The sequence below is a fragment of the Hemibagrus wyckioides genome, linkage group LG02 (assembly GCF_019097595.1).
Source record: "Hemibagrus wyckioides isolate EC202008001 linkage group LG02, SWU_Hwy_1.0, whole genome shotgun sequence".
NCBI classification, from domain to species: Eukaryota; Metazoa; Chordata; class Actinopteri; order Siluriformes; family Bagridae; genus Hemibagrus; species Hemibagrus wyckioides.
The window spans coordinates 21,361,180-21,388,594 of NC_080711.1; the positions used below are offsets into that span (position 1 = coordinate 21,361,180).

The window sequence follows — 27,415 nt, forward strand, 5'->3', positions numbered from 1 at the left end:
GTCACATGACAAACCTACATTTTCAGAACCTGTGGATTCATGGAGGTCAAAGAACCAAAATATTTCGATATATTATCACTTGGTGACTTTTACTGCATCTAGATTGTTGTGATCTTTATCAGGACATTCATACTGATAAAAGATAATGAAATTATTTCACAATATATACTGTACTATGTTTTCAGTCATATGAAAAAGAAAGTACAGACTCTTGAACCCTGTGGGTTTATGTATTATGCTAAAATAAAAAATCATCTTGTCCTTAGCAGATCTTAAAATTAGGTAAATACAACCTCATATGAACATCAAATGACAAATTACACCAAGTCATTATTTATTTAACAAAAGTGAATGTAATCTGTAGAAACCATGTGTAAAGAACTAAATATGCCCTCACTGCTTCCATAGGGATTAATATGGTAAGTAGCAGCCAGGTGCTGCTAATCAAAAGCCCTTAAATAACTTATCATCAGCATCTCTATAGAAGTAGAAGTTTTGTCAGTTTGCTTTTCTGGAGCATTCATGTGTGTGTTAACACAACAGCAAGAAGAAAAGACGTCAGCAGTGATGTTGCTGCCCATCAATCTGAGAAGAGTTATAAGAGCATTTCTAAACAATTTGAATTACCAGTTTTATTCCATGCATAACATGTCTATTAGAATGAACGATATATCACCAGTAAATACACACAGTTCATTCATTGGTTAGTAAGCAGAAGAACAACTCCAGTCATTCTTTATGTTCATGGTGGCAGATGAATGCTGTAAATCCCAATTTTAGGGGATTAAACCCGAATATCTGCCATAAGCTTGATCGCCCGAAGTAGCAGATCAGACCCAAACACAGGGATGCAGTACATGCACTGGTTTAATTTAACAAAACAAAACACAACTACATTAAACGTAACAGCAATAAACCATAATTATGACATGGAAAATTAAATAACCTCAACAAAACATGACTATAACATAAAAACATAAATTACATGGCGTCCGGCCTTATGGCACACATACACCGTTACGTCGACACATATGAGTATAATGACCGACACTGACCAATACAGAAGGACAAAGATATATAGAGCAGCACATCAAGGGAAAACAAGGGATAGGTGAGAAAGCAGGAAAATACATTAGGAAAGGGCGTGGCAACGCCCACACAGGAATAACACAGTAATAAATAAACCACTTGCCAGGACCCCTAGGAGTCTGCCAAGGAACTGTCCCAATAACTCCTGACTATACAACACTGACAAAAATAAATTAATAAATAAATAAATAAATAATGACAACCAAGTGTTTCAAGTTATTTTATTTTTGAAATAGTTGTAGTATAGATTTCTAACATTACTGCACACGATAAACACTATAATAATATCACTAACAAGAACTTATTATAATGTAGTAGCTTATTATTATAATGTAGTATGTAATATAATCACCTTAACAGATTAGAATTTGTGTGAGAAGGTTGAAGGTTTAGTTCCTGTTCCTCTCTGTTACAGCATCATGACTCCCACATGTTTTCTATCATGACATCATGATGCAAATCCAGATTGCTGTGTGTCCATGCAGTATTTATGTGCAGCTGAGCTGAGTGGAGCGATCGAGTCTCATCAACACTCACCATGAAGATCCCACTCTCCTCATTCCTGCTACTTATCAGCCTCATTGGTGAGTTTTCATGCTGAATCTCAAATATCTTTTTCATTGTTTATTATACACTAATATTTTCTTGTTTATGTTGCAGGTATTCAGTGTCAAAGTCTTGAGTCTATTCCCACTGGTTCAGTAATAAAAACCCTGGAGAAACTCTGAGTCTTTCCTGTAAAGGATCTGGGTTTAACTTTGGTGGCTATGGCATGAACTGGATCAGACAACAAACTGGAAAAGCTCTGGAATGGATTGGGGCTATCTGGTATGATGCCAGTAAAACTATATATGCCAAACACATTGAGGGACGTTTGGAAATTACCAGAGACAACTCCAAAAACATGGTGTATCTGCAGCTGACTGGTTTGAGTACACAGGACTCTGCTGTGTATTACTGTGCTAGAAACCACAGTGGTACAAACATCTTAATCAGCCGTCCAAAATCCTCCCACAGATGTGGTGAAAGAGAAAAGTGCATTCAATATACAGGGCATTTTCACAAGATCTGCAGGTGGCGCTAGAGCTTAACAAATATACTGTACCATTTTATGTTTCCTTAAAGTGGTCATAAGTACAACATATTCTCATATCCTCAGTCAGAGTTAGATACTCCATCATTTTTATGTCTTTGAGACACTGAACACTGAGACTGTCTCTTAAAATCAAATTTCCAAAGAGGACCAAAAAGGGAAATAATAACATTTACAGAAAAAATGCCAACTTTTAATCAGTGAGTATTAAATACATACATTTCACAAAGGTTCCACAACATTAACTGTTAACTATAAACAAAGAGTTTATACCGTATTCTTCTTTAATTAATTAATAAATAAATTGTAATCGTTTAATTTATTGGCACATACAACCACCACCTCTACAATTCCTGACATCACACCACCTGCTCCTTGATTATTGTCCTATAAAAACACACCCCCAAGTGTTTTACTCCTTACTGAATATGTGTATATGAAGAGTGAGTTCTCTTAACAGACCTGAGGAATTCCTGCGAACCTGTCTCCCTATCCTCTTTAATGTGCTCTGAACTTCCAATGCCTGAACCTGTCTCTCGCTATTCCTCTAATCTTATAAATCCTAAAGATTTGGAATCAATTTAGAAAATCATTTGCCCTTCATAGTCTCTCCTTACATGCCCCCTTAAGTAAAAACCATATGTTCACTCCTTCAATAATGGACAATGCCTTTGATATTTGGGTTTTTGATATTTGAAGAGTGGGATATATACATTACAAGATCTTTATATAAATAATACTTTTGCGTCTTTTGATGAATTAGTTAACAGATTTAAGATTCCCAGGTCCCATTTCTTTAGATATCTGCAAGTATGAAACTTTCTGGTTTCACATATTGATTGTTTTCCTTCATAACTTTCTGCATCCCTATTAGACTCTATTTTTAAGGTAGGAAAAGATTCCAATCAAATCATTGGCAAAATTTATAACCTCCTCAATCAGCATAACCTGGCGTATTTAGATTGCTTAAAAAAGCCATGGAAGAGGATCTGAATGAACAAATTTCAGAGATAACTTGGCAGAATATTATTAAACAGATCTGTTTGTCATCTATATGTCAACGACATATGATTGTGAAATTTAAGGTGGTACACCGACTCCACTGGTCAAAGGTGAGGCTATCTAAATTCTGGCCAGAGCTAGACCCTATTTGTGACAGATGTAGGCAAGCTCCTGCAAGCCTTCTATATATGTTTTGGACATGCCTGTGTTTGTATAATTTCTGGAAATTGATTTTTGGTGCATTCTCAGAAATAATAGTTTTGCCAATAGACCCATCTCCTTTTATAGCGGTATTTGGTGTTGTAACACAAAACCTGTGCAGACGTAGCTATAATTGTGAAATATTGGCCTTTTGCACACTCCTTGCTAGACCCCCACCCCCCTACTTTCCCTCACTGGATTAAAGAGACCATGAAATATCTTAAACTGGAAAAAATAAGATACTCTCTGCAAGGATCTTCCCAAAAATTCTATGCAAACTGGCAACCTTTTTTGTCATTTGTTGAAAAGCACAAGTAGGGAACACAGCCCCAAGAAGAGGCTTTTTTTTAAAGTTATTCATTTACTGTTATTTATTTGTTTATTTTATTTTATTTATTTAATTTATTAATTAATTTATTTATTTTTTTATTGTTTTTTTTGTTGTTGTTCTCATGTCTTCTTTGTACAATGTAATTGATGCTTTATGTCTGATGGGTAGAGGGTTGGGTTGGGCTATGTTGTATTTCTTCTGTTTTTTGTTTGTATCTTGTAAAATTATAAATAAAGAGATCTTGTTCAAAAAATTCAGACACCTGATAAAGTCTCTTAATGTTCCATATTTTATAGATTTATATTCACAGATTACAGAGGTTCATTAGATGAGAAGATTTTCATGTGTAGAGGAATCCATCCCATTTTGTCCCTAAGATAAGAAGTGTCTCTATGCAAATGTCCCTGTTATATATTTAAGCAACAAAGACCAAGAGCTTTTACTTCTTCTGCTTCAACACACACCATGATCTCTACATCCCTACTGCTGCTGCTGCAGCAACACTTTTGTTTTTGCCCCCATTTTTCATGAGCTGAACTCAAAGACTTTTTCTATGTACACAAAAGGCCTATTTCTCTCAAATATTGTTCACAAATCTGTCTAAATGTGTGTTAGTGAGCACTTCTCCTTTGCTGAGATAATCCATCCACCTCACAGGTGTGGCATATCAAGACGCTGATTAGACAGCATGATTATTGCACAGGTATGCCTTAGGCTGGCCGCAATAAAGAGTTAAATTCAGAGTTAAATGTTACTTAACTCACAGTCATTCTACTAAATTTAAGTTTTGCAGTTTATTCATTATTACATTAAAAATAAATGTGTTGACCTGGAAAAGACTTCATGTGTTCAACATTGTCTAGTATAAATAAATCTGAAAGCTTTAATTTCTCTTTTGCATGTCTCTCAACCTCAAATAAAGTTCTAGCTTTTCAAGATATCATTCTGATTATGGTGCAGAAGCATCGCAGACTTGATCACAGTGTGCCATCACGGTGGAAAGAAATGACATTGTCTGACACGTTGTACCATATAAGAGTTTAGACCACTAAACATGTGTGTAATATTTATTCCAATTTTATAGGTATACTGTATTTTGTATAAATTCATCAGTCCTAATCACATTACAGACAGTTTGAGAGCATATAATGGATAAACAAAAAAAATGGACAGTTTTAGGTAAATTATATCATGAACTTTGTTTGAAAAAAAGAATGTTCCAAATATAAAATCTTTTTATAATGGGGTTTATAAAATTTATAAAAGTGTCTTTTCTCAAACAAAAGAGTTTTTCTCCCCATTATAAACCCACATATCCTCCATCAGATGAATCTCCTCCTCATGATTTAAATACATTTCAGATACATTCTCCTCCCATCATCAGCAGATAAGCAAATCCAAGCATCAGAGCTGGATCTCACTCTATTTATATGATGTGATGGTGTCTGTTAAACTTTGGAGAACAGAGAAGACTCCAGTACAAACAACACACACCATGTTCTCTACATCTCTACTGCTCCTGCTGGCAGCTGCTTCTTGTGAGTGCTTTATCAAATTCATTCATTTACTAGATGAAGAATAAAGGTGCAGCAGATATTGTGTGAGATATCACCATGTGTTTTCCTCCACAGATGTACATGGTGAGGAACTGACTCAGCCTGCTTCCATGACAGTCCAGCCAGGCCAGAGTCTCTCCATCCACTGCAAGGTTTCATATTCAGTTACAAGCTATAATACAGCTTGGATCCGACAACCTGCAGGAAAAGCTCTGGAGTGGATTGGAATCATCTATTATGATGGGGATACAGCTTACAGTGACAAACTGAAAAATAAGTTCAGCATCTCCAGAGACACTTCTACTAACACAATAACAATTGGAGGACAGAACATGCAGACTGAAGACACAGCTGTGTATTACTGCGCTCGTGACTCACAGTGAGACAGAATAGTGGATTCCTCTTACAAAAACCTTATGAGACATGTTACACACATCCTCTCAATGCAACTAATAAATCATCTCAGTCACACATTCACTTTCTTTCACTGGAATAAAATTGTAATAATTTTCAGCATTTTAAAACACAGTCATACAAAGTTACATAAAAAAGAAAACATTATTGAAAGAGTTTTCATTTTACAGGATTTTTAATCAACAGATGGAATCAGTGTTTACTGAGTGGATTCAGGAATAATACAGCATGTTTCCAGCAGTGTGTTGTGTTTAACACACAGTCTGTTCTCACAGTGTGAGGTGCAATAATTGATGTGGTGCAAAATTACACAAAAACACTCAAACCCTTCTCTAAAACTTGATCTTACCTGTATATTCTGAACTGTCCTGTAACAATGACAGCATGTCCCGATGTGTTTTACTCCTTTATCACAGCATTTTGAAAATAATGACATTTTTATGAATTCAAAACAACATTTTGTACTTTTAATATTAAAGTAATATTATGAAACAACCACAAAACAAATTGGTTCCTTTTATCAGTTGTGCTCAGTGTCAGTGTCTGTTTCAGGAAGGGGCTTTAGCGGGCCATGTGCTCCAAAATGAGTTACTGTGACACAACAACCCAAATTTTAACCTGTTTATGTTCAGTGATGGACATGGTTCAGGATATAACTGTCCACGACAGCCACACTGACACAAAAGACTTCAGAAACGTATACAAGCACATCCTCCTGAGCTGTAAATATTCCCTCAGCAGGGACCTGCACCCCAGAGACATTTATTATAAATAGCTACATTTAGTAAAACAGGTTCTTGAATGTTTCCTAATGTGTTCATTAGATAAGTAAGGCATCTTCAAAAATTATTTGACTTGTGTTCCATTTCTGATAGAGAAACATTCTGTTGTAGGGATTTATAAAGTTACCTTATCATTCAGATAGCTATACAGTGAGCAGCATGTGGTTGTGGATTGAACACCTCCATAGTGGTCATGGACACTCCCTATTCAAATAGAGTCGTGTATAAACAGCATGTTCTTGGCTGCTCTAGTTTCCAGTGAGCTCTGTGATAGATAACACTCCCATACACTTTAAATCTGGGTGAAGCAGAACTCAGAGAAGGATGATTTTAGGACAGTGTATTTTATTACTACTCATTTCATGTAAGTTTTTTTATGTAAGATAATTACTAGAATTATAATCATTATAAGATACCATTACCTAGTTCTACTCTTCTCTTCTAGATTCTTATGGACAGTTCCTAATCTCTGCTTCTGTGGTGAAGAGACCTGGAGAGTCGGTCACTCTGTCCTGTACTGTCTCTGGATTCTCAGTGGGAAGCAACTACATGAACTGGATCTATCAGAAACCAGGACAAGGACTGGAGTGGATTGTCAATGTATTGACAATGGCACTATGGCACTATATTCACTCTGTCACTGCAGGGCCAGTTCTCCATCAATAAAGACACCAGTAAAAACATGCTGTACCTAGAAGTGAAGAGTCTGAAAGCTGAAGACATGGCAGTTTATTACTGTGCACGAGACTCACACTGACACAACAGACTCCAGAGCTGTACAAAAACTTACACAAGCACGTCCTCATGAGCTGTAAATATTCCCTCAGCAGGAAGCTGCAGAGACATTTATTATAAAGAACAACATCTATTTACACTCAGCTTTGAGATCTTCTTCTTTATTCCAATCTCTTCTAGTAGTTATTAATATTAATAATAATTCCCATGTTATTTATCACATTTACATTATAATGTCTTGGCAAATCAGCTCCAGGACAATGATTCTGATGACTAGTTGTCTATATACTGTACTATTCATGCTTTTATTCTTCCTATTTCTTATGCCCAGCTGCAAGAACACTACAGGTCAATAGTTAATTCCTGAATTTGGAAACACAGAGTCTATTCAGCAGCACAGAATCTGATGAGAGATCAAACGAAATGTACTTGTCAGGTACTCTACTACAAACGCCTGAATATAAAAATCACCTTTAGGGGGCAGCAGCACACTTGTTTTCACGAAGGATTCATGAAACTATGAAATCTAATACATTAAGTTTTTTTATGAAAATTTGTCCTGTATTATAAAAAAAAAAAAAAATCAGCCTCTTGCTCACCAGAAGTTTGTCACACGACTGAATCAAAGAGGTTGATGATGGGGCAGAGGGTCACTCACTACTACATCTTTGTTATAATGATAACCAAAGGTACCTGAGACTACTTTACTTTATATTTCTACCCTCAGAATATCTTGTCTGTGTTCATGATCATCTTGGATTGTTATGTTTTATCTGCTAGGTGTCAGCAGTGATGAGATCAGACTGGACCAGTCTCCTGCTGTGGTAAAGAGACCTGGAGAAACTGTGAAGATCTCTTGTAAGATACACAGCTTTGATATGACTGAGTACTACATGCAACCAGGGAAAGCTCTGGAATGGCTTGGACAGATGGATGCTGGCAAAAATCAACCAATATATACAGAGACTGTGAAGAACCAGCTCACCTTTACAAAAGACGTCTCAGCAAGTCTTGACCTCTAAGTACAACACAGTACTTAGAGGTCAAGACTCTGAGGACAGTGGACACTGCAGTTTATTACTGCGCTCGAGAAGCCACAGTGACTGGATCTAAGGAAGCAGCTGTACTAAAACCAGACACACATTTTCACACAGTGTTTATTTTGAACAAGTCACATGTACTGTAATCATTTATCTATTATGTTCTGTGGTTATTGAAAAGCTCAATTAGATTTTGTTTACAATTGATTATATTACAATCCAGAAATAAATAAATGTGTATTAAACACTTTAATGTTTTCTTGAAATGTTGAAAATCTTACCCACTATTCAGGCTCTCTAAAGACCAAGTGATACCATTTCTGATCACCCATTATATCTGTACTTTTATACTGGCAGTTTGGCTTTAACAGCGTCAACAATGTTCATTTTCTGGTTCTCTACATGACTCTAAATAAATTGCAGTTAAATTTCTCTGTCTGCATCTGCAGGTTTTATGTGTTCAGGAGTCCACAAGAGAACAAATGTCATTTCAGGAACACTGAGTGTATAGTTGTACAATTTACAGAAGACAAGTCACCTGTTTGATTCCTGATTCAATTTCTTGAAGAAGATCATTTTAAACTTTTGAATAATAAAGTAGATGAAGTATAGAGAATAGTTTCACTGTTGAGTTGTTGATAGATATTAGATTTCAGCTTTGCCTTCTGCTCTCTAGAGATTACAATTCTTCTTCAGAATTTAAAAACACCTGATCTAGAATCTTCTCAGCTATTTCTCTCTGGATTCATCAGTTAAAGCCTCTAGAGTGCAGACTATACCAGAATGAACATCATGTTCTATTGAACGGTTTGATTATAATGTTAAATGTAGTTCATGCTGTTCAGAAAACACTGCAATATTTCACCATGTCAGAGTCAAATTTGACATGAGAATCATTTCTGTGTTAATGTAATTCTCTAGAGTGCAGCTTACACATGACTGATAATGACAAAGGATTGTTTATCTAATTATTATTATTTTCATGTATTACGGCAGAGATTCAGATGAATTTGAGTGAACTGGAAATAGATCAGTTTTCAACTGCTCATTAGTCTTCCTTCAACACAAACATGTTAGCTTCAGCTCCACTGCTGCTGCTGGCTCTCGCCCCCTGTGAGTGTTTGGATTGAAGCTTTATTATTTCATCTGATCCTTTCAGTTGGACATGTCAACCTTTTCTTTTTCTCTTTTCACAGATGTGTTCTGTGCTACTGAGCTCATCCAGCCAGACTCACTGCTTATAAAGCCAGGAGAGACTTTAACCATCACCTGTAAAGTGTCTGGAGCTTCTATCACTGATAGCAGCAGCCACCATGGAACAGCTTGGATTCGACAACCTGCAGGAAAAGCTTTAGAATGGATCAACACCATTTATTATAATGGCAGTGTTAATAAGAAAGATTCACTTAAAGACAAGTTTGTGGTTTCTTGAGACACTTCCAGTAACACTGTGACCTTAGGGGGACAGAACATGCAGACTGAAGACACAGCTGTGTATTACTGCGCTCGTGATCCACACAGTGACACGACAAGCTGCAGTGCAATTCACTTCTTAAATTAAATAACAAACAACATTTTACCAAGTAACTAATTCCCACATTACAAACACTTACAGTCTAAACACTCAGCTAATTATTTAACAAAAACTAATAAAAAGTTTACTCAGTTCATTGTTATGAAGAATATGTTGCTGTTTGAAATGAAAAATGTCTGAATGTCCAGTTAACATTCCATCTGTTTCACATGTTTGAAAGCAGTTTTTACTTCATATAACTGAGTTCAAATTGATACAATAATTCCTCCAATAATGTTGAGTCAATAAACAACAAGATACAGAGAGAGGTATTAGAAGAACAAAACACGTCCACACATGCTACTGTATCCCAGCACCCTGTCCTTGATTATTTTCATACAACATCATGCCCCATGTGTTTTATTCCTTACTTATTCTGTCACTGAGATCTTCTGCTTCTGCTGTATTTTAGATAAAGGTGAAATTATTCTCAATACAGGACCAAGTTACTGATTTCTGATTCATAGAGAGGACAGCTTTCTCTCGTGTGAACGAAACAGCATGAAACACACCCAGAGTCTTACAGGAAGCTTTTTCTCATCTCAGCTGTTCCTCTGTGAATGTTTTTATATCTCTAGTGGGCGTGTCATGCAAATGAAATCCTGTATTTGAACCATTTATACTGAAACATTCAGCCCAACAACATACCAGCAGTTTGTGTTCATTTACAGCAGCAGGAATCATTTTAATTCTTTGAGATGGGACTAGGCAGTGTTTTGAGTTACTTTTCTTTAGCAATGTTCATTCAATGTTAGTATAATTATTCATTTCATATAGAGCATCATTTTAAGGATTTTCATATTTGCTTTTTTAACATGAACATAAATGTTTGTATGTTCTTGCAGATTCCTGCAGTCAGACACTGACCGAGTCTGATCCAGTGATCATCAAACCTGATCAGTCTCATAAACTGACCTGCACAGCCTCTGGATTAGACATTAGTAGCCATTACCTGGCTTGGATCAGACAGGCGCCTGGAAAAGGACTGGAATGGGTTGCAAGCATCTACAGTAGTAGTAGTTACATATATTACTCCAGCACTTTTAAGGGCCGTTTCACCATCTCCAGAGACGACAGTAAGAAGCAGGTGTATCTGCAGATGAACAGCATGAAGACAGAAGACACTGCAGTTTATTACTGCGCCCGTGACACACAGTGATACTTCCCCTTAGACATCAGTACAAAAACACATACTTGCTCTAGTCACATGATAAACCCACATTTTCAGATCCAAGGAGGTCAAAGGAACAAAATGGTGTTTGATTTCCCTGTGTGTCTGCAGTCTGTATATGAAATCATCTTTTAACATCTCATTAATACGCATTCAGCTTGAGTTACAGTGATACACAGTGATGGATTAAAAAGACATGAGATCTAATGAGTAAAGAGCAGTGATGAACCTGACAGCATGAAACACACCCAGAGTCTTACAGGAAGCTTTTTCTCATCTCAGCTGTTCCTCTGTGAATGTTTTTATATCTCTAGTGGGCGTGTCATGCAAATGAAATCCTGCATTTGAACCATTTATACTGAAACATTCAGCCCAACAACATACCAGCAGTTTGTGTTCATTTACAGCAGCAGGAATCATTTTAATTCTTTGAGATGGGACCTGACTGACTCACCCCAGTTAAATGATCCGATTCTGCATATTAACTCATGATTCATGAGTCCAAGTTTTTTTTTATGAAACAATACAGAACATTATATATTATACATTAACATTATTGCAGTTCTTAAACATAGCAGAGAAAAAGCAGACTCGCAGAGCCGGGTCATAGACTGATTCAGCTGATTCTCAGTGGACTCGTGGAGCCGGGTCATAGACTGATTCAACTGATTCTCAGCGGACTCGTGGAGCCGGGTCATAGACTGATTCAGCTGATTCTCAGCGGACTCGTGGAGCCGGGTCATAGACTGATTCAGCTGATTCTCAGCGGACTCGTGGAGCCGGGTCATAGACTGATTCAGCTGATTCTCAGCGGACTCGTGGAGCCGGGTCATAGACTGATTCAGTTGATTCTCAGCGGACTCGTGGAGCCGGGTCATAGACTGAGGCCTAGTCCACATGTACACGGGTATTTTTAAAAACAGAGTTTTTCCTCCTTCATTTTTAAAAAAAAATCTTGTCCACATGAAAACGCAAAAACGCAGTCTGAAGCACTGTCAAGAGCATGCCAAACCAACAGGTGGCAATATAATCTCAACCGTAAAGCCATGTTGGCCAATCAGAAGCCTGAGAAAAATGTTATTACCGGTTCTGCTAGGCTAACAACATGGCACACCGAGGAAGGGGAGAATCATATGTGTGGACTGATAATGAAGTAAAATTATTTCTTAACGTCACAACTGAATATAAAAATACTAAAACACAGGAAAACGTGGACTGGGAGTCTTGTCAGTCCAAGTACGCTGACGTCCTAGCTCTTTTCCTTGAGCAGTACCCTCCTGAGACGTCCACAGAATTTCCTCATCGGAAAGAGGATATAACCAGGGCCATCATCACCAACAAGCTAAAGGTGATACGGGGGAAATACAGACAAGCGGTGGACTCCGGTCGGAAAAGCAGTCACGGCAGAGTGGTTCTACTCTACTTTGAAGTATGTGAGCTGATAAGGGGTGGTTCACCAGCAACGACTACCATTTCATCTGGTATAGAAACGACAGATGTTATTACGGCTTCTCATTGCAGATCGGATTCTGCATCTTCATCTACACTTGACTTGTCGTTTGTGGAAATGTCTTCTGTGTCTGATAAACTTCAAGAGTCTGACGGCAGCAATTTGGCCCCCTCGGTGGTGAAGGAGAGAAGAGATCTACTTCATGTATTTTAGCGTTTAATCGTTGATCATTAAGCAAATGCATATGTTTATAAAAGTAAACTGCAGACTAACTCTATATGCCTACCAGTACTGTGTAGAAGAATATAAATATCAGTAAAAGTAAAAGTGCAGAATGGCCCCTTTTAGAATAACAGATTTTTTTTTTTACTGGATTTTAAGTATTGATGTATTAATGTGCTCATCTCTTTAGTGAAACATTTGGTAAAGGTAGGGCTCATCTTACTTTTTATACTGTTGAGTATTAATATTCTGAATCTGCAAAGTAATAACTGAGTTATCAAATAAATTTACTGGAGTAAAAAGTACAATATTTGCCTTCAAAATAGAGTAGTACAAAATGGAAATACCCAAAATATAATTACCTCAAAACTGTACTTAAAAGGATAGTTCACCCAAAAATGCAAAATCATTTACTCACCCTCAAAACCTGTATGAGTTTCTTTGTTCTGTTGAACACAAAATAAGATATTTTGAAAAAGTTGGTCCCCTAACAGCTGATGGCACCCATTGACTTCCCATAGAAGGAAAAAATACAATGGAAGTCAGTGGGTTCCGTCAACTCTCTGGTTACCAGCATTACTTAAAATATCTTCTTTTGTGTTCAGCAGAACAAAGAAACTCATACAGGTTTGGAACAACATGAGGGTGAGTAAATGATGACAGAATTGTGTTTTTTGGGTGGACTCTCCCTTTAAGTACAGTAATTGAGTAAATATACTTGGTTATATTCCACCAATGGTGTTGTTGTGAACCACAACACATGTAGTTATGTGGCTAACTTATTCGTTGTAATGTATATTGTCATTCTTGCCTATGTAGTTTTAACATTATGTATGCTAGCTTGAAAAAATTATTTTAATCTACTCTTTTCAAGGCAAAACTCAAAGCACACAAACAGGACAGACTTAAAAGAAAGCTTCCAGCTGAGACACAGTTGCTGTATGCAGTCGAAGAAGACATCCAGATGAAAAAGAGAATTTTGGACATGATGGAGACATCGGAGAGGCATGCTTCTGAAAATTTCAGGAAATTATCTACTAGTCTTGAGAGTCAATTGCAGATGGATTTTCACTACTGAGACAAGTTATAATGCATCCACTACCACAACCATTCAACGTGCCACCATACCAAACCAGGGGCCCTTATGGACACATCTATGCATCTTCACCACCACTCAACATTATAGCTGCCACATTTCCACCCAACACTACACCTTCCACATTTCCACCAAACACTACTATAAGTCTATCACCACACACACCTGGCTCTACCTCACCTGTACAGAGATACGGGCAGTTTTCCATCACACAAGCCCTTTTTCAGGATGACATTTGAAATTCTTGCCACAAAACATTAGAAGGCTATGGTTTGAGCTGCATCTTTGTATTTTATTCATTTTTATTTATTGTTTTTTTATTATTATTAATATACTTTAGAGTCATGACTAAGTAAAACTTTGTGTTTAAAGACTGTTGCTGAAATCCACCTGTTCTTGAGTTGTTGAATGTGTTGTGTTAGCTGTTAGGCAGCTCCGATATTCTATATACAAAACAGCTAGCACTGGAATATAAGAAGTCTTTAATGGGCTGTCAGACCTTTTAAATTTTGTTGTACAAAAAAGTTTTTCTGTAAAGACAGCTCATTTTGTACTATCTTGTAATTTGCAAGTGCCTTCCTCATTACATGGGTTTTTGATTTTGTTTCTTAGTTGCTGTCTTGGCCCGCCAACAACATGATTTTGCCACCTACTTTATTTAACCCTCAATTTTAGGTTATGAGGTCAGGTTATGCTACTTTATTTTATTTTAAGTGGTTGTTGGTGACACCAAAATGAGCTGACAATGCTCATTAAGTTCATTTGTTAAATAGTGCTGAAACAGTATTCAGGCAAGTTATGACATTTTGTGCAGTGGCTGTTTCAGTGCCAACAATATCAAAAATTTATTCAATAAAAAAAAAAGTTCAAAAACTGTACAGATGTCCATGTTATTATTTAACATAAGATTAATGCTCTGTGCCATAAGTGCTGTAATCTCAAGAACATGACAACCACATACAGCTTTCATTTTAAATAAAATTGTGTTAACAATGATTACCTGTGGGAATGGAAAAAAAAAAACGTTTAACTTAACACACTTTTTTACATGTTCAGGTTTGACTGGCATGTAACACACACATACAGTGCAGAGAAGACTGGTATAAGCGGCCAACAGAAAGAAGTCATTTTATGGATCAAGGAATTCTGTAAGCACTCTCCTGACCCTCTTCCCCTCTCCTGTGATGCAGTCGGCTCTGAAATAAGTCTGTGTGTCTGGCTGGTTGTCCTTGTCATGCTGAATTGACTTGATGTTCTCGCCCATCATCTCCTTAGTGGCCTCACAATAGTTATGGAGCACAAAACAGGCACAGATGACAAAGGGAAGGTCATTTAGATTAATGTCCATCTCCCTGTCCAACACAAACCGTGCTTTCAGTCTGCCAAAAGCACATTTAATGAACATTCTAGCTTGACATAAGGACAGTCCAAAATACTGTTCCTGAACAATGCTCCCCCCATTTGCATACTCCTTCATCAGGTAGGGATATGCCTAGGCAAAGGATATGCTGGGTCCCCAAGAAGGAAAACTGGAATGGATTCCTCATGTTCTAGAATTTGTTTTTTTGAGGAAGGGATTGTGCCATTTTTCAAATGTGTGTTGAGTATGGAGTTTGCAAAAATAAGGGCATCGTGGACACTACCCGGCCATTTCACAATGACATCAAAAAATGAACACTTGTAGTCACACGCAGCCTGAATGTTAAGAGAGAATCTCCCCTTTCTGTTCAAGTAATCCATAGCATAAGACATGGCTGTCTTATTTCCACGAGTCCCATCCACAGCACCGATGCACTGAGGGATGCCATGGGCTCGGTGAAAGCCTGCTACAAGTTCCTCTACTTTGGACTCAGTGACAGGTAATTGTATATAGACAGGGCCCAAATGGACTGTAATAGCTTCACACACTTGCCTTACTATTTTTGACACCACCTGTCTTGACAATCCAAAGGCGTTTGCCGTCTTCCGTAATCTCCCCATGTCAGCTAACTTTTTTTACAACGCTGACAGGTGATCTCATTACAGTTGTCTTTTCTTCAATGTGTGGGTGAAGCAGCTCACTCAAAGACAACAGCGATGTCCTTGACATGCGAAAATTCTCTCGCCATTTTTCAGAAATGACCATTTCATTCTCGAACTTCTCCCACCAACTAGAGTTCAAAACCGGCGACGATGACGGCGAGATGGGTGTCGAGGGAGAGTTGTCATAAGCAGTGACCGGCGTAGGATTGCGTTCTGACATCTCTGTTCCGCAATGTAATGGAAAAACTGGGCATGTATCTGAATACATGTTAGAAGCCCTGTTAGCGCAGTTATCAGCAGCAATATTTTGGCTACATCCGCCATTGCACAGACTTGTTTCATGTAAACAAAGAAGACAGTGGCGCACAATCTGACATCAAACAAAGGAAACAACGGCGCGTACACTGACGTCACAAGCCAAAAATCTCCGGTTTCTCTGTCTACACGATAACACTGAAACCGGAGTTTTTAAAAAACTTCACCCTGGCAGGAGTTTTCAAAAATGTTCGATTTCAGAGACCTGATGCTGCGTTTGCATGTGGATGAACGGCCAAACCGCATAAAAAAAGCTGCGGTTTTAAAAATACCCGTGTTCGTGTGGACAGGGCCTCAGTTTCTGCAGATACTGTACACTGCAGTCAAAACTTGTTAAAAAACAAAACAGAAAAACAATGATCTATCCATTAGAAAAATGTGTTTTTTAACCAACAGGTTTTATGACAATATGATGAAAACAAATAAAGACTCATACTATTGAATTTGAAATTTATGTTTTAAAAGTTTTCAATAGAATCCTTTATGGAGACTTGTGGCCTTATGACTGTCAGGGCACTACAGTTAGGGCCACTAAAGTAGGGGTGTCAAGCTCAGAAAAAAAGAAGTTTATTATAAGAACTTGTGCCAATCAAATGAGAGGGCTATCTTAAAATGTTTAAAGCCTTTTACTAGCATTAACAACAACAACAAAACAACTTCCCTGCTTAATCCCCCCTACCCCGCATCACCAACACACCCCTGCCCACAAGTAGCTGAAATTAAGTAGATTACCTTTATGTGTAAAATATTTTGTGGATCTATTCTCAAACATGAGATTTGTATATATATATATATATATTTGTTTGTTTGTTTTATTTAACTTCTTTGGAGTTTTTGACTGTTGGTTGGTTGTTTGGACAAAACAAACCTTGCAATTAAACAAACATTCCCTGATTTTCTTTACAGAACAAACAATAAAAAGAAATCATGACAATAATCAGAGAATTACTCCTGTATAAAAATAATTGGTAATAAGTCCTGTACAAATCAATCATATAATATATAACATTCACATGATGACAGTCATCTTACCTGTTTTTGCGGGAGTCTTCTATATTTTGTTGTTAAGAGTCGGTTGTGGGTCATCATCATCATCATCATCATCATCATCATTCAAATGATTCTTCAGTTTTCGTTTTGATGCCATGATGACGTTTGACTTGAAAATTTCTGCTGTCATGATTCTAAATTAAATTGAAACTTTTGAATTGCTGGGTGAAGTGTTTCCTGATTTTCCTTGTCAGCCAATCAGAGTTGGGGACGAAATTTATACCGCGCGTGTTTGCTCGTTTCACTTGAATGTAGGTGCGCGGTGCTAGCGGTCGAAATGTCGTTCCAGTTCACTATTTTTTACCTCTTTAATAAAACGGTAAAGGTGGAAAGTACGTCGCACATTGTTGGTTATTCTGACCAACAAATTAACCAAGTGACATCCGAGCCAGACCTTGACAGCGACGATAATTGGCATGAAATAAAATGGCCCAGCAGAAAAGAACCAGAAAAGACAGTGCCAGCTAAAGTCCTGCTATTTGGGGGTTAGTGTTTTTTAGCTAACTTATAAGCAATCTGTTTATTTGTATAAAAAGTTCCCATAAAGGTTGTTTTGCTCTTTTATATTAGATTCTTTCAAAGAACTCCTCACAAAGAAGAATTTGTATATTTTGGGTAAAGATATTTGGACCGAGGAGGAAAGCAGAGGCGCACGCATGAAAAAACAAAATACAGACCAAGCCAACAACATGGTGGAGCCTAAAAAGGCCAGAGTGGTGAGTGGATATGAATAATTTCGACAAACGCCATGTTTTCAATTTGACAGTCCAGTTTTAGACATGTTTTATGTACAATATGTGTGGTACTGTACATGCTTACATGCTAGGAAATGCAGGTAATGTTAGCTAGCAGAAAGTTAATGCTTTCTTGTACTCTGAAGTTGGAGTCCAGTATGAGTAAGGCGTTTTTCTCCGTGGGACAAAGACATAATCACACCCACTAAGCACGCCTCTCCAAAATGCATGAGGATTTCTTTCACATTGTGAATATATTCTTGTCCATATTTTCTCTCTTTTTTAAACTATACAGTACACATTTTCTGGCAGGCAGTGCAAGCCAGAATTAAAGAGGCAGCCAAGGGCCAGGTGATACAAAACCTGAAGACTTCCCTTTCAAAGAAGAGGGCCATATCCACACAAGATCACCACATCAGTTCTGACGATGAAAGGCCACAACTTAATGATGGTGTAAGCTTTCCTGTGCAGTTGGCTAAATTTTATGTTGTGTGGTGCAAAGTGCTTTATAATAATGCAAATATCAACAGGTGTGGTATACTGAGACAAGCAATCAAAGATACAAGAAACAAAGTTTGAGAATTTTTTAATTTTTTTTTTTACTTTATAAACATTTTTATCCAGGAAATGCACACAACAGCAGCTACAAAAGTTGTTACCCGTGGCATCATCTCCTGATCTTCACCACAGTTCTGATGACGCCACAAACATAGGGAGTCCACAACATCCTGACATTGTAAGTTATACTTCCGCATATCATAGCTGTTTGCTGTGTACTCTCTCAGACATGTTTTCTTTGTGTTTTATTGTCATTCACAGCTCTGTGTCCTTTTCATTTTTCAAAATTCCAGGGATGAAGAGATGCGTTTACCCTCAACTCAGAGAATGGCAAGTACTTTTATATTGGTGCTTTTAATGATAGGTCAAATAAAGTTTTCACATCATTACATTGTATCCGACTGTGTAATTTCCCTCAAGTCATAATACAGTAAGTCCCCTATATACAAACATTCAAGTTACCAACTTTCGAAGATACGAACATGCATTCGTGCATGTTCAATCGTGAAAGTTAGATCACATGTTCGGAGTACTTTGTCACGTACATGCAGCGTGCATCCTCTGCAATCCCAGGATGTTCGGAAGCAAGCGTAAAAGCAGCGGGATTGAAGCTGGTACTGCTAAGAAGCGGCAAGCAATAATGATGGAGACAAAAGTGAAAGAGAGAATAGAGAGAATGGAGTGAGGTGAAAAGATGGCAGACATTGCTCGATCTTTTCAGACATTGCTCGTTCTTTTCTTTTTTGCTCGTTCTTTTTTTGTAATATACTCTGTATAGCCAATTGCGTTAGTATCCTTGTACCTAGACAATGTTTTTTGAACTTACGAACAAATTGGACTTACAAACGAGCTCTCGTAACAGAACATGTTCGTATGTAGGGGACCTATTGTACAATCTCATGTTGTCCCTCAGTCTTACTTAATTTTATTCATCCAGATTTTACAAGATTTTTTTATTCTAAACATTTGTGTCACTCTATATTACAAGATATTAGTCCCACTGTTTGGTACTGTGTTATACATGTTAATATGGTTTAATGTGATTAATCTTATTCAAACAAAAAAGCCTGGTATTCCATTGTTCTTTATGTTGCAGGAGTTATATGATAATACTGGTCATGGCATGTGGGAGTAGATGAGATCATGGCATCCCTTCATGGTAGGTGTTCAGATGGGCATGGGTGGGGTGACAAAATACATTGTGTTCATTGAATTAATGAAGGAGTGTATGGAGTGTGTTTGGACATTGATACCTTCACTCAGTGGGACCCCCTCATCCACAACCTCAATGTTATCTTTCTCATAGAACTATGAAACTGAAATGGTACGTTACAATTAACTGATGAAAGCATCTATTTATTAATAGTCATTGTTCATTCGTGGATATATAGAACGCTGAATTTGCACCACTTTGGCATCATAGCTTGGTGATTTACATGGTAAAATATGTCAGTAAATCCTGATCTATGTGTCTGATTTCTCAGACTCGGATTAGTTTGCTATATTCATTTAATTATTTGCAATTAACCACATAGTCAGCAGAGGGCATAATCTGACAATTTCTCTCTCTCACACACACACACATTTGAGGTTATAATAATCTGCAAGTTTATTCAACTTCAAGAAACATACATAGATGCTACAGTATATATGAATTAGGATTTTAATTTTCACAATTTATTTAACAAGGATGTCAGTAGAGTTTAAAACCCATTGTCCATTTGCATAGTGGAGATATTTTGGGTTGATTTGCTTAGCAGTTTTGGAGTGTATTTGTATGTTAGGCTCTGATACTTACAGCTGGGGTAAGAGATTAGAAACTATGAACAGGAACTTTACCCAGGAAAATGTGCATTTCAAATAGTCTAACTGTAACCTATCACTAACACACAATGCAGTAGGTATCTTATTTAATCAGTAATAACCTTGACTAATAACGTTCTTGTTGTGATTTTCATGATGAAGAGGAATTGTAGGCCATCCTTCCCTAAAAACACTGAGTTCCTTAATAATTAGTTACTGCATATCAATTAGTTAAAGATCTGGACTCTGAACTGAAAGGTTTTTATCAATTTAAATGCTTAAAAAGAGTCCTAGAGTCATTAATTACATTGAATTAAGCTGCAGGTGACTGGCCACTACAAGGACATCAGTAGTGTTTAAAACCCATTGTCCATTTGCACAGTGGAGAGATTATGCTGGCTGTTTACAGAGTGTACTGACTTTAACAAGTGTAGTTATTTGTTTGCTTTTTAATTGAAGATCAGACATTTTACAGTTCATGCAGATGCCCTTATAATTCCAGAAGGTTGACAAACTTAAATACATTTATGAATATTATTTGCATTACAGTTTAATGATTGTTATACAAACAGGATGCACCTGTTCTTTTAGCTGCCCTGCTGCCTGTGGTTTCTTACAGTGAAACTACCATAAAATGATTTACAAAAGAAATATGAAAAACAAATTCATATATTTATATCATTTGTTTATTTTATTTAATTGCATCATTTTAATTTATTTTATTTAATTGCCTAGAACTAATTCTTATTACCTGTTCCAGCTTAGTCTTTTGAAAGTGACCTACAGCTCTGGAAAAAAGACACCACTACAAAATAATCAGTTTCTTATGTTTTTTTCTTACAGGGTCATGTATTGGTAAGATGAACAGGTTTGTTTCATTTTTTGTGAACTGCTGACAATATTTCTCCTAAATTCAAAATATAACTATTGTTATTTAGAGTGTATATTTAAAGGAAATGGCAACATATCAAAATAACTCATGCAGTATTTGCAGAGCTTTAATAACTCAAATAAAACAAAATGCAAATAATTTGTAAAAAAAAAAAAAAAGTGTTAATGCTTTGGCTAAATAACATTAAGAAATCAGTATTTGGTGGAATAACCCTGATTTGCATGAGTTTTGGCTCCATGCTCTCCACCAGTTTCTCACACTGCTGTTGGGGAACTTTATACCACTCTTTTTTGCAAAAAAGCAAACAGCTCAGCTTTGCTTGATGGTTTATGACCATCCATCTTCCTCTTGATGACATTCCAGAGGTTTTCAGTAGGGTTCAAGGCAGTGGTATCTTATTTTTTTCAAGGGCTGTATAACAGATTAGGGGCTCTTCATAAGTAACTAAAGACAAATGCAGGCTATTAATGGCTGGAACAAGGCAACATGACACCCCACTGAGAGGAGGGGAGGGAACTCAATGCACCATCTCCTTCAGATGCACATGAATATATTAAACATGGAAACTCAGTCATTCATGGTCACCAGTTCACCAAATAACCCCATTAATATTGTCTTAGCTTCCCCATGGCTGGCTAACCCATTATTCCTTGGAAAAAAAGGTGAGGTTGTGTCTTAGAACCCAGCCTGCTTAAACCTTATCTGTCTCTTTCTTCTCAAGCCAATCATGTAGAAGGCCCTAAAACCCAGAACAAAGTGAAGATTTCAACACTTCACTTTCAAGACTGACCTCACAGAAGTTTTCAGTCAAGTCACTGTACCAAAGTTACCACCTCACTGACCCTGGAACTGCTCCAATGAGCTTCTGACAGAGAATGCTCATCAACGTCAATGGTTTCTGGCATCATGATGCAAATCCAGATTGCTGAGTGTCACTGCAGTATTTATGTGAAGCTGAGCCAAGTGGAGCAATTGAGTCTCATCAACACTCACCATGAAGATCCCACTCTCTTTATTCCTGCTACTAATCAGCCTCATTGGTGAGTTTCTTAATTAACCTTTGATTAAGTTGTTTATTTGCAGGTATCTGTATTAAATATTGATTAATCTAATATTTTAATTGTCAAAGTCTTGAGTCATTACAAACAACAGTGCAGAAGAAACCTGGCGACACGCTGAGTCTCTCCTGCAGAGGATCTGGATTCACTTTTAGCAGCTACCAAATGCACTGGATCAGACAGCAGGCAAACAAACCACTGGTGTGGATGGGGTACATCTATACTGATGGCAGTAAAACTGGATACATCTTTTGAAGGGAGAACAGAAATCACCAGAGATAATTCCAACAGCATGGTGTATCTGAAACTCTCTGGGGTGACAGCAGAAGACACAGCTGTGTATTACTGTGCCCGAAGAGCACTGTAGCAGAAATGTGAGGAAACACTGTACAAAAACACTAGCATTGCTGCTGATTCATTTCATCTGGCCAATAGGTTTCAGAGACCAAACCATCTCTTCTATTTAAATAATGAATCTCCAGAGCAGCATTGTTTAAATAAGGGTTTATGATTTCCTCATTTATTTCATATAGATAATAAATGTTGCATAAATGCTTTTTCATGGAAGGATAATAAAAATGATCATTAAAAATTAGATAAAAAATGTTTAGATTATTCATTTATTTCTTATTACTTTTAGTAATTATGACAGAATGCAAACATTTAGTAGTCTTTCATTAACATCAAATCCATTTTGTACTTTGTCTTCCACTAAAACCTGAAGAGAACTGAATTTCTACAAATAGCTCAATAATGAAACTATGGGGTTTGATATGTGGCTTGATCTGGGGATATCAGATATCTCTCACACACACATTTGTGGGTTTCAAGGCAGTGATGCAATTACTTCTCCATTGCAAGTTTCCTTAGAAAATTTTCATTGTGTCTTTAATTTAAACAATTTCAATATTAACATTGAAAAACTCTATTCAAACTATCAAACAGTAAGCAGCACTCTTGTGTGTTGTCTCTCCTGAAGCATCACACACTTCAATTTAACAAATATCATCAAACACTGAATCTCTTATAGCCAAATTCTCACAGAGGACCAACAAATGGAAAAAAAAATACGATAAATAAATAGTTTCAGTCACTGATTACTGAACATATCCAACACTACTGAAAACAAATCAGCAGTGGTGGGCCATCAGGGTCAGCAAGGCCTTCTCTGCTGGCCTAAACAGCAGTGATCTGAATCACTGACTTGCATTTTAATATATTTAATATATTTTTCCATGAATGTGTATTAAATTATTCCCAATTGTCTATTCTCTACATTTCATAGCTTTTCTCTTGGTTGCGCTGCTTCCAGTAGTGTATATTTATGATAAGAGTATTTATCCAATCATATTTCAGCCAGTGGCTGACATCATGTGCTACCAGAGTGAAAATCTGCCTTAAGGCCTTCAGAATCAATAGTGTAGGCGCCTGGAGCTTAAAATAAGTGGCAATGAAATTGTTACGTTAACCAATCAGATTTTGAGTTGGCGTCACTGGGGCCATCTAGCAGGCATACGTTTACGTCAGCAATGTCCCGTCCTTTGATTGAAGAATTGGAGTAGTCAGCCATATGTATTGTTTCTATGTTCACCGCATCTCATTTCGGATGCTGCGTCCTCCGGAGATTGCAGTTTGCTGCTTAAAATTGACTATTCCTTGTGAGGTGTGAAATACTGTAGACTAATTTCTTTTTTACTTTGCTATTTCACAGTTGATTAGTATCTATTGCTGTGGCATCCAGGAGCGATTCTAGAATTTTCATTTAAGGGGGGCTGTAGGGTATAATAGTAAAAAATAAACAAATAATTAAATAAATAAAAGACTAACAGGGTAGGATGGTAAACTTAATGCAGCATTCCACTGTATTGCATAGATGTGTATAACATTTGAGTACTGAATAAGCCAAATACGAGTCTTCCTGATCACACACACACACACACACTCACACACACACACACACTTGTCCTCTGATCCTCGCGCTGTGACGCTGCGGTCTGCGGATTGAAGAACGTGCTGAAAGACGGGGAAGAGCCGAAGTCTTTCGCCGTTTCATATGAAGTTTAAAGGGGACTGAGGCAATCAAGAATTTGTGTACAGTTTATGGAGAATCGCCGAATTTTAGGAGGGCTGAGTAGAAATGTTAGGGGGACTAAAGCCCCCCTAAAATGGGCTAGCGATGTCCATGGTGGCGTCATAATGATGGTATAGAGGTGGATTAATTCAGGAAGGACACCAGTGAAGGCCTAGGTGCGAGATGCACGGCCCGCCACTGCAAATCAGTAATCAAATAAAAAAAAACATCAGTCAAGTTTTCAAGCACAACAAAGTGGAGAGCTTTGCTATTTGTGGATTCTCAATAACAAATTGTCTTATTAACTTCAAGAAAGAGAAAAGAGAGAGTCTAGTGAAGAAGCAACTGTATATAGCTGCTATAACATAAGTGATAATGGGAAATTAAATGTTTTACAGACATTTCACAATATAATAGAATATAATTATGAACAAAATAATATACAGCATATTGTTCAGCACTTAATACAACTGGAATATTATAATTAAAGTAAAAACGCTGATTTAGGTTGTATTAGGAAAAAAAATAATAACTTCAAGGTGTGAGCTCTGACATCACGGCACTGTCACTGATCATTTTCTTGTAACAGCACACACCAAACTTTTTTTATCCCTTCTTTCTGTTATCTTATTTCTACTATATTATGTGGTTTTCATACTTTTAGGTATTTAAAATAAGAAAGATTAGAAAAGTTTAAGAAAAGCTTTTCTCCTATAAAAGAATTCAAAATCGTTTTGGCCTAAGATAAGGAGTGTCTCTATGCAAATGTCCTTCCCTGTTATATATTTAAGCAACAAAGACCAAGAGCTTTTACTTCTTCTGCTTCAACACACACCATGATCTCTACATCCCTACTGCTGCTGCTGCTGGCAGCCGTACACTGTAAGTGTTTTTACATTTGACCTGTAATACAGTTTTGGTTCCTTAAAGCTTTTCACTTTTACATCATTAAAATAACTTTTCTTTAACAGGTGTTCACTGTGTTGAGCTGATCCAGACCGGATCCACAGTATTAACTCCTGGTCAGTCACTGACTCTGACCTGTAAAGTGTCTGGATATTCATTAACTGATAGCAGCTACTGGACACACTGGATACGACAACCTGCCGGAAAAACTCTGGAGTGGATCGGATATATAACTCATACTGGTGGCACTGTCTACAGTGAGAAACTGAAAAGCAGGTTTCAGGTTTCCAGAGACACGTCCAGCAGCACAGTGACATTAACAGGACAGAACATGCAGACTGAAGACACAGCTGTGTATTACTGCGCTCGTGATCCACAGTGAGACAAATAAACAACATCCCTGTACAAAAACTCCAAGTAAACTGAAACAGTGCTAGCTCCCAACATTCTCCTTCATTAAAAGATAATTAATAATGATAACAATTCTGATTGCAGCACCAGAGCATCATGGACAATTTGACAGTCGGTATCTGATTACAAACTGAATTGATTAGGCTCATGTTCATTTCACTCTGATGCACAGCTATCAATATCTGACATTCACTCTGTGAGGAAATCACACTTACAGCAAGGTTTTACAAATCTTCAGACAGACTGACTGTTTGTTGAATTCACTCCTTACACAGGATTTTTACATTAACATATCTGAACCTGTATTACACAGTCAATAGAAACAGTTTCATGAATGGTTTCTTAACACTGAGGTTTTTTTCACTTCCAAAATTCTCCTTTAACTGCATCTGATGAGTTTTCCCAGAAAATCACACACATCCATTTTCATTTTTCATCACATTTAACAACTTCCTTAATGAAATAATAAATGATTACATAAAAAATGAAAGAAAATTAAAAATTCCAAACATTTGAACAGTTGTGCAAATTTTGTTCCATTTTTTTATTAACAGTCAACTGAAAAGTTTACTCAATCTTTGAACTGTATACTGTATATTTAACCTGCACACACATTAGAAATGTTTGAACATTATACTTTTTGTTAAGATTTAAGGCCTGTGATGGTTGTTTTTTCTTTATTCACACAACATCTACCCAACATTTTGAGGTTTAAAGGACTGAAGGTGTGTCATAAATATGAGAACATGTTCTCCTGGGATTTACATCAAAGTCATAAACTCTAACTACAGCATTGTTATGAAGCTAAGACATTACAGCTCCATTATATCAGTGTCTCATTAAACCAGGCTGCTTCATACACACTGTTTGATAAACTACATTTTAAATAAATAGTAAGTAACTAATATTTTGTAAATATTCATGCTTTCACATTTTCAGGAAATGCCTCATGTCTTTCGAAAGCCTAAACACTGTCATGCAAATCAAACCCCTTTATAAATGATTAGAGGTGTTCTCAGGAGAAGGGAGGTTCTGGGTTCAGGTTCTGCTCAAACCATGTTCTTTACACTTCTACTCCTGCTGTTAACAGCTACATCTGGTAAGTGTGTGGAGAATTTTGGAGAGATGCAGATCATTGTGTACATTTTTCCTGTTGATAGAAGGCACCTGAATAATTGCATGATTGTTGTTCACAGGTATTAAATGTATTGAACTGGTAAAGCCTGCAGTCATGCTGGTTAAGCCTGGAGAATCATTTTCAGTCCCCTGTAAGATCACTGGATACTCAGCCACTAGTTCCTGTACTAACTGGATACGACAATTAGGAAATTTGCTGGAATGGATTGGCTGGTACTGCAGCTCAAGTGATACTGCCAGCATAAATTCACTAAAGAACATGATTCATTTCTCAACTGAAGCCTCTAACAACACTGTGACTTTACACGGGCAAAACTTCCAGACTGAAGAGATTGTTGTGTATTACTGCACTCGTAACTCACAGTGAGACAGATCAACAAAGACGCTTTAAAAAAACACCCAGTACAGAAGACTGTTAGAAGACTGTTAGTGTCTTATCTCCATGTTTTACCTTCTGTGTTTCTCAGAAGTGTGAGCAGACAACACCAGATTAAATCTACTAAATAAAGCATGACATCTCTACATCTCATTATAACTGAGTTATGATTCAGATTGGATCATGACCATATTACTGTCCTGCAGGCCACTGAATCATTGTTCCTTGTCCAGTGGGATTGACTTTAACATAACTATAGGAAATGATAAATCAGTATATAGTTAAGCATTTCACTATTAAACCCTTTCAGTTTAGTAAGATTTTTCC

General features: G+C 37.1%; 1 protein-coding gene, 2 pseudogenes and 1 gene segment (V, D, J or C); all 4 read left to right on the plus strand.

Annotated features, from left to right (window-relative positions):
* The first annotated feature begins 1,627 nt into the window (after window positions 1-1,627).
* On the plus strand, window positions 1,628-8,225 carry LOC131364374 (immunoglobulin heavy variable 3-33-like; annotated as a pseudogene).
* Window positions 8,226-9,313: 1,088 nt separating this feature from the next.
* Window positions 9,314-9,804, plus strand: LOC131364379 (immunoglobulin heavy variable 4-61-like; annotated as a pseudogene).
* A 2,067-nt stretch (window positions 9,805-11,871) lies between these two features.
* LOC131343680 (uncharacterized) lies at window positions 11,872-14,625 on the plus strand. 2 transcript variants are annotated; one of them, XR_009203167.1, is made up of 2 exons: window positions 11,872-12,866; window positions 13,534-14,625. XR_009203167.1 is itself a non-coding variant. In XM_058375533.1 (2 exons), exons 1-2 carry the CDS (start codon window positions 12,093-12,095, stop codon window positions 13,735-13,737), a joined length of 753 nt encoding a protein of 250 aa, XP_058231516.1. In that variant the 5' UTR covers window positions 12,061-12,092; the 3' UTR covers window positions 13,738-14,562. The 2 variants fall into 2 exon arrangements, 1 of the variants encoding a protein (XP_058231516.1); XM_058375533.1 differs by having other exon boundaries at window positions 12,061-12,641; window positions 13,534-14,562.
* A 10,469-nt stretch (window positions 14,626-25,094) lies between these two features.
* Window positions 25,095-26,270, plus strand: LOC131343666 (Ig heavy chain V region 3-6-like). The segment is given in 2 exon segments: window positions 25,095-25,140; window positions 25,230-26,270. Coding segments are annotated over 2 exon segments (363 nt in total).
* The last annotated feature ends 1,145 nt before the right edge of the window (window positions 26,271-27,415 follow it).

Coding starts and splice junctions, on each gene's coding strand:
- LOC131343680 (XM_058375533.1), top strand. CDS start 12,093: ATGGCACACCGAGGAAGGGGAGAATCATATGTGTGGACTGATAATGAA. Junction 12,642..13,533: donor AGAGAAGAGATCTACTTCAT/GTATTTTAGCGT, acceptor ACTCTTTTCAAG/GCAAAACTCAAAGCACACAA.